The sequence below is a fragment of the Protopterus annectens genome, chromosome 10.part0, assembly GCF_019279795.1.
Source record: "Protopterus annectens isolate FY-2018-M chromosome 10.part0, PAN1.0, whole genome shotgun sequence".
Lineage (NCBI taxonomy): Eukaryota > Metazoa > Chordata > Ceratodontiformes > Protopteridae > Protopterus > Protopterus annectens.
Window position 1 is genome coordinate 1,799,592,257 of NC_056744.1, and position 12,777 is coordinate 1,799,605,033.

At 42.7% G+C, this 12,777-nt stretch overlaps 1 protein-coding gene across 1 annotated transcript in view; it reads left to right on the top strand.

Moving 5' to 3' along the window:
* Positions 1–12,777, top strand: part of LOC122814504 (Snf2 related CREBBP activator protein) — a 3,617,155-nt gene that overhangs the window by 3,261,855 nt on the left and 342,523 nt on the right. The window contains exons 24-25 of the mRNA XM_044087079.1: positions 11,055–11,251; positions 11,577–11,691. Coding sequence (XP_043943014.1) covers positions 11,055–11,251; positions 11,577–11,691 — 312 coding nt within the window. The remainder of the gene's footprint in view (positions 1–11,054; positions 11,252–11,576; positions 11,692–12,777) is intronic.

The window sequence follows — 12,777 nt, forward strand, 5'->3', positions numbered from 1 at the left end:
ATCTCTCAGATTATTTTACATTTTATTCAGTTAAGTTAAGGGGGAACAAGCGCTCAAAACGGGAACATATTCCTGTTTTTAAAAATCAGAGTTGCTGCAATAATAGAACTTGTGTTAACATGCATTTTCTGAAGTGCAGATGTTTGGGGTGGTTTTTGTGTGACAGAGGGAGTGAGGTGACAGACCAGTGACAGCAGCAGCAGATAAGAGATTTGCATAAGAAATATAGAAGCCTGAAATAAAGGGGGAACAAAGGCTCCAAAATAGGAACAGATTTTAAATGTTATACTTAAACAACAGTATTTGTGTTAACATTAATTTTCTGAAGGAAATAAAATCCAGTGACCAGCAAGAAACCATTTTAGCAGAACGGGACCAAAAATGGACAATATCTAGATATTTTTTTAAAAATTATATATTTTGGATGTAAAATGCTCTCTCATAACACTGTTTACATAATACTGCAGCAACTTTAAATATTAGGCAGAAGAACTGTTTTACATCCAACATATATTAAAAAAGTAATAATAATATAGTAACAAAAATAAGTAAGTAAAACAACAATTTTACAGACAGCCCATTCTCTGAGTACAGTAATGCCCTCCAGGATGTGTTAATATGCAGTTAATGCCCTTCCAGGAGTGTAGAGGCCCTCTGCCGCTCACAGCACCCCTGGGCAGGTATTAACTACACATTAACATACACCTTGTTGGGTATTATTGCTTGTTTGTAGGCCATCATTAAGGCAGTGATCCTGCAATGCTGTCAGACCTCAAAAGAAATTTTTGCTGTCAGAGATTGGCAGCAGTTGCACAGTGTCCATGGAAGGCCCAGCCCTATGCTTACACCACTAGGAAATGCTCTCCTTCCCTTAGTATTCTAACTGTTAATGTCTGTGAACACAGTGCTGTAGATGAGGGGATGATAAATATGGTATTTGGTAAAACCAAAAGCTGACTGATTCTCAAGTCTTTATACCCTGTGGGACAGAAACTTCTGTAGAAAATGGCACCCTTCCAGCCACATGGTGCCTGCCTCAGTCTCTCACATTTTTGGTTGTATCTCATCCTCCGATTCCATAAGGACTGTGATTGTTTGGTATGGAATCCTATGGTGGACTCCAGTGGCCCCAAAGAAGACTCTAACCCAGTAAAGCTGTGATGTATATTTTCCAGAGAAGGTGATGGAGGTGGGCCTCTTCTAAAAGTTGGTCTGTGCAAATTACTCCATTGCAGTCTGTGTTGCGCTAGTAGTCATTTTTTAAAAAATTCCATTGTAGTAGTATGGATGAGAGGTGTAGTACACTGCAGAAGATGTCTGGTGATCTATGTACAGTATTCTGCAGTTGAGCAGCTCTCCTATCTACCATGTGAGTCTCACCATGTGCTTTACCCATAATGCAGCAGATGGTGCATAGAGGGTGGCAGGTACTGAACTTTACTATATGTTACCATACTTGCCTTCATGTTATGGATTTTCTGGAGAATTTCAAGGCATTGTTCATTAATGTATATTGAGGCTAATCCTGAAGATGGTGAGGAGTGTAAAGCCCTTACAGCTGTTGGTATGAAGTTCACAAGTCCATATCGCCTCTTTCCTGAGAAGATTCTGTAGCAGAAGTATTTTAGGCATGGCCAACTCCAGCAGAACTTTAAACACAGGAACCAGTGCAGACCCTGAGGATGTTAACCAAATAGTAAAAATTATCCCAGCCAGAGATCTCTCACTTCCCAGTCCTAGAGGAAGGCAGCAGGAGTATTCTCAAAGGTTTGTCTGACCATCTGAGGTGATCAGTTCTTCCTCTTTTCTGCGTGAGAATCCATCGCATGATGGGTGAAATGGGTAAATATTGACCTTAATGTCCAGAGTGTCTGTGTGTGAGATATCCCTTTCCTCTCTCCTCCACAGCCACACTCCTTTTCACTCCGTGATGTCCCATCCCCGTCAGAACAGGATGACATTGTTAGACGTTAACCCCTTCAGTAAAAGAGACATTCTGGAGGTCCCACCAGATGAGACAGAAACTGATTTTGTACTTTCAGTACCCAAAAAAGAACAAGCAACTCAAACCCTTTCTAAATTTAGCTTGCCTTAACCTCCTTACCAAAGCAGAAGTTTCAGATGGTCATGGTTTAGTGAGTTTTTCCTTGGTTGTCAGTAGGAGATGAGATGTGCTCTTTGGACCTCCAAGGTGTTTTCCTGCATGTCAGGATTTCCCAAAAGTTGAAGAGTTCCCTTGCTTCTGTAAGGGACCCATTTGTTATCAGTTTCAGGCTCTTCCTTTAGAAGTGTGTTGTCATTGTCCCACTCCCCACCCCAACTGTGTTCAAGTTTATGGCCATGGTGCAGTGAAACCAAAGACTGCAAGTTGTCAACGGCCTTTCCTGTACCAGGTCAACTGGATCTTTGCTGTTCCAACTCTAAAGACGTTACAATAGGTTAGGATTCTCTCCTTCCACAAATTCAGACCTCTGGTATGTCTGCAAAACATGCAAAGTCTTAGATGAAGCCTCACAGTCAGTCAATTTTATAGGATGTTTGCTGAACACCTACTTTGCAAGCCCTGTCTTCCACCATAGAGGTTCCTAACTGTTGCACAAGCATTGAACAGGATGTACCAGGCCTCTTCCGTACTGACAGGCATAACCTGATAGAATATTTAATGTTAATAATTGCCAGTACATAACTTCTTGCCGACACATAGTCAGTACCTTTTCAGAAGAAAATGCAGGTGTGTATTTCAGGTTTTTGCCAGTCATAACTCCAAGGTATAATGAGGTACAGCAGGAATGGTGTAGGAGCTGCATAGTGGAGGGAAGAGCTAGGCATAGTAATGTGGTTCAGCATATTCATAACCCCTGTAGTAGCAACACACACACAAGGTAAGGCAAGGAAGTATCTGTTACCAGAAAATGCAAACCCTGCAGTTTTGTTTAGACCTCCACAGGAAGTCATTACTAGTCCAGATTATAGAGCACTCCACAAAGACAGCTTGGCGGCCTTTTTCAGGAGTGTTTCAACATACTCTATTTGTAAGGCAAAAACTTGGACCTTTATTAATGCCTTTTCCAGGCAGTACAACCTAGATATCCTGCCTAGAAGTAGGGTAAGCTTTGCCCTTGCAGTCCTAAATGGTTTATTTGCTTTCCCACCTTAAGCTTGTGGCCAGGTTAGATATTGCTTTATTAATTTTCTTTGTTATGATTTGTGCTGCAGTAATGATCCTTGCAGAGAATGTTGCACATTCACCAGTAACCATACGTGTTGGAAAAAAATCATTACTGCAGTCTAGGCTCCTTAACTCTATCTCTTTGGTTCATTTTCTATTTTTCTTTAGAATTCCTTTCCCTTTCAGCACCTTCTTCCTGCACATCATAGAGTGGCCATATTTTCCAGCCTTCTTCATGATTTTTAGTATACTTGCTGATGATCACCCTGTTAGTATCCCCATCCCACACCAGAAACTTACAGAGAAGAACTGCAGATTGCATAGGTGTCTCTCCCCAGTAATTACACATGCTACTGACTCCCACAGTATATGGAGAGTGCCCTTGTGTGGGACATTGGGTTGTATCAGAGAATCTATAGACAGTACAAGGCATTTGAGTCACAAGAATGTTTATGATGTTCTTCGTGTTTCACTGTTGCAGTCATTACATTTGGGTAATCTGCTGGCAGGTTGCCCTCAGTTGGCCTGAATTCCAAAGTCTTGGGCCCTGCGTCGGTTGCTGTCTCCTCTTCCATGACGTCAGGGGTATAAAACATGCAGCAGACACCATTTTCTTTAGTATTTCTTGCCGCACGGTGCCCGAAGCAGAAGCATTTTCGCAAGTGCCGGTCGACCTACTACTGAAAAATTTGAGTTTTAGTTTCAGAACTGAAGTCTTCACTAAAGCTAAGTACCCCGTTGGGGAAACTTTTTTCTTGCTTTTTACCGATGTCAGAAAAAGTTAATAATTGTATTACTTGTGGGAAGCATATACCTCATAAGAATTTCCATTTATACTGTATTCCTTGCCTAGGCCCTGATCATACCGTGCCTGGCTGTCGGTTTTGTGCTAGATTTAACCAACGCACTATTAAGCGTCAGTATGTTTTTGCATCAAAGTATTTTGGAAACAGATTTAACTACCCAGAAATGTCATCGGATAGCAATCCGACTACCGGAGTACATAAAAATCGCAAAGAAAAGGACAGAGAAAGGCAGTCGAGATCCAAGACCGAAGACGAAGCTTCTCCTAAGCCAGTCGCCAGTTCGGTGGTACTCAGTGAGGTGCTTTCGCAGACCCGAATACCCACTACCTTTGAGTCGCAGGCCTCTACCGACACCCATGTGGAGTCCGGCATGCCGCAAGATACTCAAGGTATTGGACCGACGGATGTATCTCCCTCGGATGGGTCTGGAGCCGCTAAGCAGGCACCGGCTTCTGAGGGTGTATTCAGACCTCAACATTTGTATATCAAACTGACGACAGCTGCAAAACCAAAGACAAAAGCAACTTCTAAAACTATAAAACCGACACATGAGCCACGTGCACAGGCCTCTATGCCTAAAAAACAGATGCTCAAAATGGCTGAAGACCTTATTACCTTGATCAGGGGTACCCATCCCCCTCCAGATAAGAGGCCTAGGCAACACACTGATTATGAATCTTCAGATCAGGTTTCTATTTCTTCTGATTCCTCTTCTGATCAGGAATGGTCTATACCTCCCTATGAGGATTCTGATGCTGAGGAGTCTATTCCATCTGCATCTCCTCCTGAGGATTATTCATTTGGAGAAACCTTGCATACTTTGAGGGAGCATTTTCACTGGGAGAGTCCAGATTTCTCAGAATCAAAAAAGAGGCTCAGAGATTTCCTCCTCCTCCCTCAGCACAAGCCTTTAGCCGTCCCCCCTGTTTTAGATATTGTGTATGATGTGTTTTCTGAGTCAAGCTTGACACCTGACTCCTTACCTCCGGCTCCCAGTAAGCCTGCCAGATATTACAGGGTTACTTGACTCGCATACATTTTTATTTAGAAACCCTGCTGCTGATCCTGAAACTATTTCACAGGGTCCAAAGGGAGTTAAGGCCTCAACAGCAAAAAATCCTACACCCTCTGACAGAGATTCAAGGGCACTAGACAGATAGGGAAAAAAGGTTTTATATTATCTTCAACCTTGGCAATCAGGGCCTTAAACTGTTGGTTTCATATGATTAAGTACCAACAACATGTTATGGGATTGCTGAAACAGAAAATGATGTTGATTTCAGAATGTGCAGAAAATAAGGAATTGCATGAATTATTACATGCAGCTGAACAAGTTGGAAAGCATACATAGCAATGTGGTTTTGATTACTTAGAGGCCTCCTGCAGAGCCGTAGTTACTGGATCTGTGATTAGAAGGCATGCCTGGTTAAAGGAACAAAATTTGCCTGATCATGTTAAAGCCAAGTTGCTAGATGCACCTTTACAGCATGATTCTCTGTCTGCTATTAAGGCAGAAGAGGTTCTAAAGAAAATGGAAGACAAAGCTAAGTCAATGCAAACTGTTAGACTTCTTACAAGTGCAGCCACCAAGATTCCGTAGACACTGGCCTACAAAAAAATTGGTCCTTTCCTGTTTCAGACAGAGCTCAAAGGGGCAAATCCAGATGCCTTATGGGTTCCAGATACCAGGAGCAAGATTCATACAGGTCAAAGCAATGGGGAGCTTCCACCTCCAAATCTGGAAGAGATAAAGCGCAAACCTACAGAAAACAATCCCAATGACTTCCCTCTGCCTACACCAAGCACTTATCTTTTGGCAGCACCCATAAGGGGAAAATTAGCACTTTTTGCTCAAAATTGGCAGTTAATAACCCTGGACAAGTGGGTACTAAACATCGTATCACAGGGATACAGATTCCATGTCCACACACTGCCAATGGCAAATGGTTGGCCAGATATGCCAAAAAATCAAGGGTTAGAGGCACAGAAACATGTTACGTCCCTCATGGATATGGGGGCCATTCAGACAGTACCAGAACAGGAAAAAGGACAAGGTTTTTACTCAAGACTGTTCTTGGTACCCAGAAAGGACAAGGCCTGGCGGCCAATACTGGCTTTATCGATTTTGAACACATACCTGGACATTCCAAAATTCAAAATGCTGACTTTGCAGCAGCTTCTGCCCATGCTGAGCAAGAATGCTTAGCTGGTGACTTTAGACCTAAAAGAGGCATACCTGCATGATCCAATAAGACAGTCTTCCAGAAGATACCTCAGATTCAAGGCTGGCTTAATGCATTGCCAATTCTCTGCACTGCCCTTTGGCTTATCTACTGCGCCCAGGGTCTTTACAAAGTGCCTGGCACCAGTAATTGCATTTTGCAGACAAAGAAGTGTACAAATGTATACTTACTTGGACGACTGTCGCATTCAAGCAAAGAACAAGGACACACTTCTTCGACACCTGGCATTTGTGAGAAGGCTTCTAACATGCCTAGGTTACACAATAAACGAAAATAAATCACAACTAGTACCCTATCAAAAGATGACATTCCTGGGTGCAAGCTTAGATACAACTGCCCACATGGCTTACCTCACGCCAGACAAGCAAAGGCAACTGACTACTTACTTCAAACTGATGGCAACAAAAACCCAGTCTTCTGCAAGACAAATTCTGCAGGCTCTGGGCTTCATGGCATCCTTCATCATACTAATTCCATATGCAAGACTGCATATGAGGAAACTTCAGTGGTATCTAAAATGTTTATGGAGTCAACATTCACACAGTCTGGAAACAATGATTCCTCTCATTCCCTGCCTGCAACAGGAGTTTCTATGGTGAGCAAAGGCATGTCACCAAAACATGGGACTGACCTTCACTCTACCTCGTGCCTGCCAAACCTTAACAGCAGACTCATCAGATTATGCCTGGGGGGCCCACATGGCAGGAAGATGCATTCAGGGCTTATGGACACCAAAACAAATGCATCTGCATACCAACCAGAAAGAGATGCTAGCTGTTCAAAATGCCCTAACAGCCTTCAAGGACTTACTTCATCCAGGACAACTACTGATAAAGACTGACAACACCACAGTCATGTGGTATATAAACAAGCAAGGGGGCATACACTCATGCCCCCCTTTGCAGATTAGCCATGGCACTGTGGGACACAGCTTTGATCTACCAAATACATCTTCAAGCTCAATTCCTGCCAGGAAAACAAAACACTCTGGCAGACTATTTAAGCAGAAACCTTATGGATCCTCAAGAGTGGAAACTAAATCCACAAGTCGTCAGCATGATAACAGAGAAATGGGGGAGCCCAGACATAAATCTATTTGCTTCTCCTCAAAATTATCAATTGAAAAAATTCTGCACAAGGACTTATCACAGACAAGCATGGAAAGTGGACGCCCTATCCTTCAGTTAGAAAAACCTATTTGTTTACGCCTTTCCTCCTCTGCCTCTTCTACCCAAGGTTCTCCTAAAAGTCAGACAAGAGAAGCCAAAGATGATATTAATTGCCCCAGACTGGCCCCGCCAATACTGGCACCCATTCCTAAGGAACTTGTCTCAATACCCAGCTTGGACCTTACCTCAAAGACCACAACTACTGTCCCAGCAAAGCAATCAGATCCTGCACAATCGACTACAGACTCTGAACCTGGCAGCATGGCTAATCATGTAGTCATACAAACAACACCTCTCAGTAAAGCTGTGATGGATGTCATTTTGGAAGCCAGAAGACCTAGTACTAAAAAATCTTATGCTGACAAATGGAAGAGTTTCTGTGCTTGGAATCAAGCACAAGGAACTGATACAGCAGAACCAAATATTCCTCAGATATTACAATACTTAACTGAGATGCTTGACAAAGGCCTATCTTTCTCATCAATCAAAATCCATGCCTCTGCCATTTCGCCTCATTACAATACAGAGCCACCAATCTTTTCTCATTCTTTACTAAAGCAGTATCTTAGAGGAGCCAAAAATGTAAGGTCTCCTAGAAGATCACCATTACCTGCATGGGACCTTCAATTATGTGTTGGAAAAGCTCACCCTGCCTCCATTTGAACCAGCTGCTACCACTGATCTAAAGTTCTTATCATGGAAAATGGCTCTGCTGCTAGCAATTACTTCAGCAAGAAGAGTTTCGGAGCTACAGGCCCTCATGGCTGTAGAGCCTTTTATCATATTCTACACAGACAGGGTGTCTCTGAGGACAAATCCTACTTTTATGCCTAAGGTGGTTTCCAGTGTGGCTCCTAACCAAACAATTCATCTGCCAACTTTCTATCCAAATCTGCAGAACAAGGGGGAGAGAATTCTGCATTCCTTGGACGTACACAGACAGCTAAGATCTACTTGAGCAGGACTAAAGCTCTAAGAAAAACTGAGCAATTACTAGTGTCATATGCTGCAGGATCAGAAGGAAAGGCTATTTCAAAGCAGACAGTTTCAAAGTGGATAATCCACTGCATCTGTTTCTGTTACTTTCACCATGGTAAACGTGTGTCCAAGGGCATTAGATCTCATTCCACCAGAGCTGCAGCTACTTCAGCAGCCTTTCTCAGAGGAGTACCAACCAGACATTCTAGAGGCTGCTACTTGGAGTTCTGTTCACACCTTTACAAAGCATTACCGTTTGCCTCTTTACTCTAAGTCCAGGGCAGGCTTTGCCACTGCAGGGCCTTATAGCCTCACCTAATGCTGTTTAGATCCAGCCCCCCAACCATAGCTTTGGGATTCTACCCAAATGTAATGACTGCAACGGTGAAACACAAAGAACATAGTACAGTTGTGTACGCTTACCATAAATGTAGATGTTGGAGTGTATTTACTGTTGCAGTCCAGGTTACCCTCCCACCATTGGGGCACCTGACATCGGGGGCAAGAAAAACTAAAGAAAATGACGGCTGCATGTTTTATTCCCCTGACGACCTGACGTCATGGAAGAGAAGACAGCAACCGACACAGGACCCAAGACTTTGGAATTCAAGCCGACTGAGTGCAACCTGCCAGTAGATTACCCAAATGTAATGACTGCAACAGTGAATACACTCTAAACATCTACATTTATGGTAAGTGTACACAACTGTACTCTTTGGCAGTGCCCAGCCTCATGGTGTACCTTCCTGCTCAAGAAGGGAAAAGCAGGTCAATCCAGAAAGACATTTGGAGCTACTTGTCTAGCATCCAAGTTTAAATTAAAGGATGTTAGGGTGTCACTTTAACTTGCACAGAAAGTCTGTTCCAGAGTTGGAGTAAGTGTTCGGTAATATTTGTTTCTCCAGCGAGTTTTATATTTATGTGCTGGTAGAGATTTTAAGTCCCTAGTTCTGTTATTAGTGGAGCTATTTGACTTGCAAAGATTACAGAGGATCAAAGAGGTTGGGTCCCTAATGGAGAGGAATGTAAAACATAGATAATCCTTGTAAGACTCCAAGAAACTGAATAAAAGGATAGTACTTGAAACCTTTACTTGGTAGCTCAGGGACTGTAGAACAACAGTCGTCTCTGTTAAGAACCTTGGGGCCTTTCCAGTTTTGTTAATATATCTGAAAGTTTCACCCCGAAGGGGGCATTGTACTCGGTGCTTTGCCTAATCAGGGCTGTATACAAATGGATGATTGGAAAACTGGCTGAAGCATGATTTTGCATGTAATGATTCATGCTATAGTATTGGTTATAATAAAACATCTTTTATTATGACCATGTTTGCTTATCTGCATTTTCCTAGATTAAAAAGCCATTGTGCCCTGCACACCTGCTTCAGAATGCACACTGCTGGTTTGGTTACTCTGCAGCCCTGCATGCCTACTTCAGAATGCACACTGCCGGTTTGGTTACTCTGCAGCCCTGCACGCCTACTTCAGAATGCACACTGCCGGTTTGGTTACTCTGCAGCCCTGCACACCTGCTTCAGAATGCAGACTGCCAGTTTGGTTACTCTGCAGCCCTGCACGCCTACTTCAGAATGCACACTGCCGGTTTGGTTATTGTGCAGCCCTGCACACCTGCTTCAGAATGCACACTGCCGGTTTGGTTACTCTGCAGCCCTGCACACCTACTTCAGAATGCACACTGCTGGTTTGGTTACTGTGCAGCCCTGCACACCTACTTCAGAATGCACTCTGCCGGTTTGGTTACTCTGCAGCCCTGCACACCTGCTTCAGAATGCACTCTGCTGGTTTGGTTACTGTGCAGTATTGCTGGTGTCTCACAGCATCATAGCTTATTCCATTATCCTCTGCATTCTTATGAAGATTGAGCGCAGATTTCATGGGGCAGCAAATTGGATATTGTCAGTTAAAGACTGCTGTTTACATCATCAGGTGCCAGGTTTGGTATGGCTGCCTTTTGATTTGTTCCATTGTTGCTTCTTATGTCATTTGTTGGACGTTTAGAAGTCTGCTTAATATATTTATGGTTGGCTGCTTTACAGTCCTCAAAACTAATGCGACAGTGGCAGTTACCCCTTCTGCTGTACAGGTTTTCCACTTTATTGCAGGTTTGCCTTGGCTTTTTTCTGCAGCCTAACTGCTGTAAATGTTAAAGATACAGTAGCCTTGTCTGAAATGTACAGAGCTTCTTGGAGTATGAACAAGTGTTAATCTAATATCTGTCATTGTCTGCTCTGTTTGCATTCATTCTTCCCCTTGTTCTGTTCAGTAGGATGTTGCCCTGTATAGTCCTTTAAGTATTTGTCCAGTTTTTTTGTACATCCAAATGGAAAACTGCACATAAATATTGCGTCTTTCACTTTTTTGTCTCTAAAATTTTCATGCCTCAAAAATGATGTATTTTTGCCCAGTTAGATGAATTATTGAGAAGTTAAAAATAGTACTCATTGTTAATTAGTTGATGGACAGTTGTAGTAACTTTTATACTGATGATGGAGTATTGCTAACATTTGCTTCCCTGGTAAATACTTTTCAAAACTGGACTGTTGCATGGTGTCCTATCAGATTCTGATAGAAACCCACTGATGTTAAGTTGACACGACACTGTAGGACAGACCAGATGTGTGTGTAAAATGTTACTTCTAATACTCTCCTTTAAAAAATTAATTCTTCAGGCACTCATGGATCGTTTCAATGCAGACAAGCGTATTTTCTGCTTCATCCTTTCAACACGTAGTGGTGGTGTTGGTGTGAACCTTACTGGAGCAGACACAGTGGTGTTTTACGATAGTGACTGGAACCCTACAATGGATGCTCAAGCCCAAGACAGATGTCACCGAATAGGTCAAACCAGAGATGTTCATATTTACAGGTATTTTGGCTACTGTATTATTGATTTAAGTTAAAACTGCAAGATAAATCCAGCCAAACTAGACCTCACATCTGCTTTCATGATAGAGTGAAATATGAGAAGTGCCACTCGAAGATAGATAGAAGGGGTACTGAAATATCTGAGCAGAACTTTGGTGGAAAAGTGTGTATTAATGCAGATTAACACAATAAGTGATGGCGAAAGTTTCTAACATTTGTGTGAAATAAATGCTGAAATATCCACGAGTTTCACTCAAGTGTGTGTGTAGCTGTTAAGTGGTAACTTGGATTTGCATTGTGATTTCACTTATGTTTTCTGTTCACAGGCTTATCAGTGAAAGAACAGTGGAGGAGAACATCCTGAAGAAAGCTAATCAGAAGCGAATGTTAGGAGATGTGGCCATTGAGGGTGGAAATTTCACTACTGCTTATTTCAAACAGGTAAAGAAAGAGCTGCACTGGTCAAGCAGGTGACACGGTACCAGGATATGTGGAACTGTACAGGGACTGACTTTTCACATTTCATAAGACAGTCATTGCTTGCCATGCATCACAACAGGAGTGGATGCTTTAACTAGAATGCCAGTGTTCTGTGGGAAGAACTGCCCTCTAACTGTTGAATGTTTGAGCTGTAAAACCACCATCAGACTTCCTAATAACGATATCTTCTTCAAGGTAGTCCACCAGGAAGCAGTTCAGACTCTAACCACATATTGACTCCCAGTTGGGTCAGCACTTCTACATTTTCCCCTCTCCAACCACTGTCATCTAGCTTCATTTGCTACAATCAGTAAGTTTGCAGTTGTAAGGAAGAAGTTATTGGTGTTCCTCATACATTTAATTTCTGCAGTATGTTAATAGATGCATGGGATATAGCTGCAGTTGGAAATCACTCTAGAGTCTTGTGTCCTCTAGATCAGGTGCAAGGTTATCTCCCCTACTGAGAATGCTGGCTGGTTAGAAACCTGGCTGCAGAGGTGACTTTATCAAGGGAGTGAATAGTTGTCCATCAGTCAGTTTGTTGCCTCACTTCTAAGAAAAGACTGAAACTGATTTAGAAGTACCCGTTTTAGCAGTCTTTTCTTGCCAAGTATTTTTGGGGGAGGGTTGAGTAGTTACTGAAATTCCCAGTGTTGCAGAAAAGCCAGGCTTTTAACATTATTGCAGTACTGTCAGATGCCACTAACCAGGTCTTTGGATAGCAGCCGCCTTACTCAGAACAGCTAGGTGTGTCCCCTTCCCCATCAAGTCCATGGAGTAGAAATTCATAGCCTTTTAATGAGCCCCCCCCCCCCCCAGATAAGGCATCTTCTGTTATGTATAGCCATTATGTTTCTTGGCGGTTATCAGCCTTGCTAATGCCCAGCAAGAGGAACCCATGATTTGGGAAAGAGGTCTGCACTACTACCAACCTGGGCACTGAAGCTATAAATTGCATAATGTGCATCAGTGAAGGAGACAAGGTTATGGGGATGATCCTTTGAAGTAGACGATGTTAAGACTTCTAGAAGATGGCAGTGTGAGGAA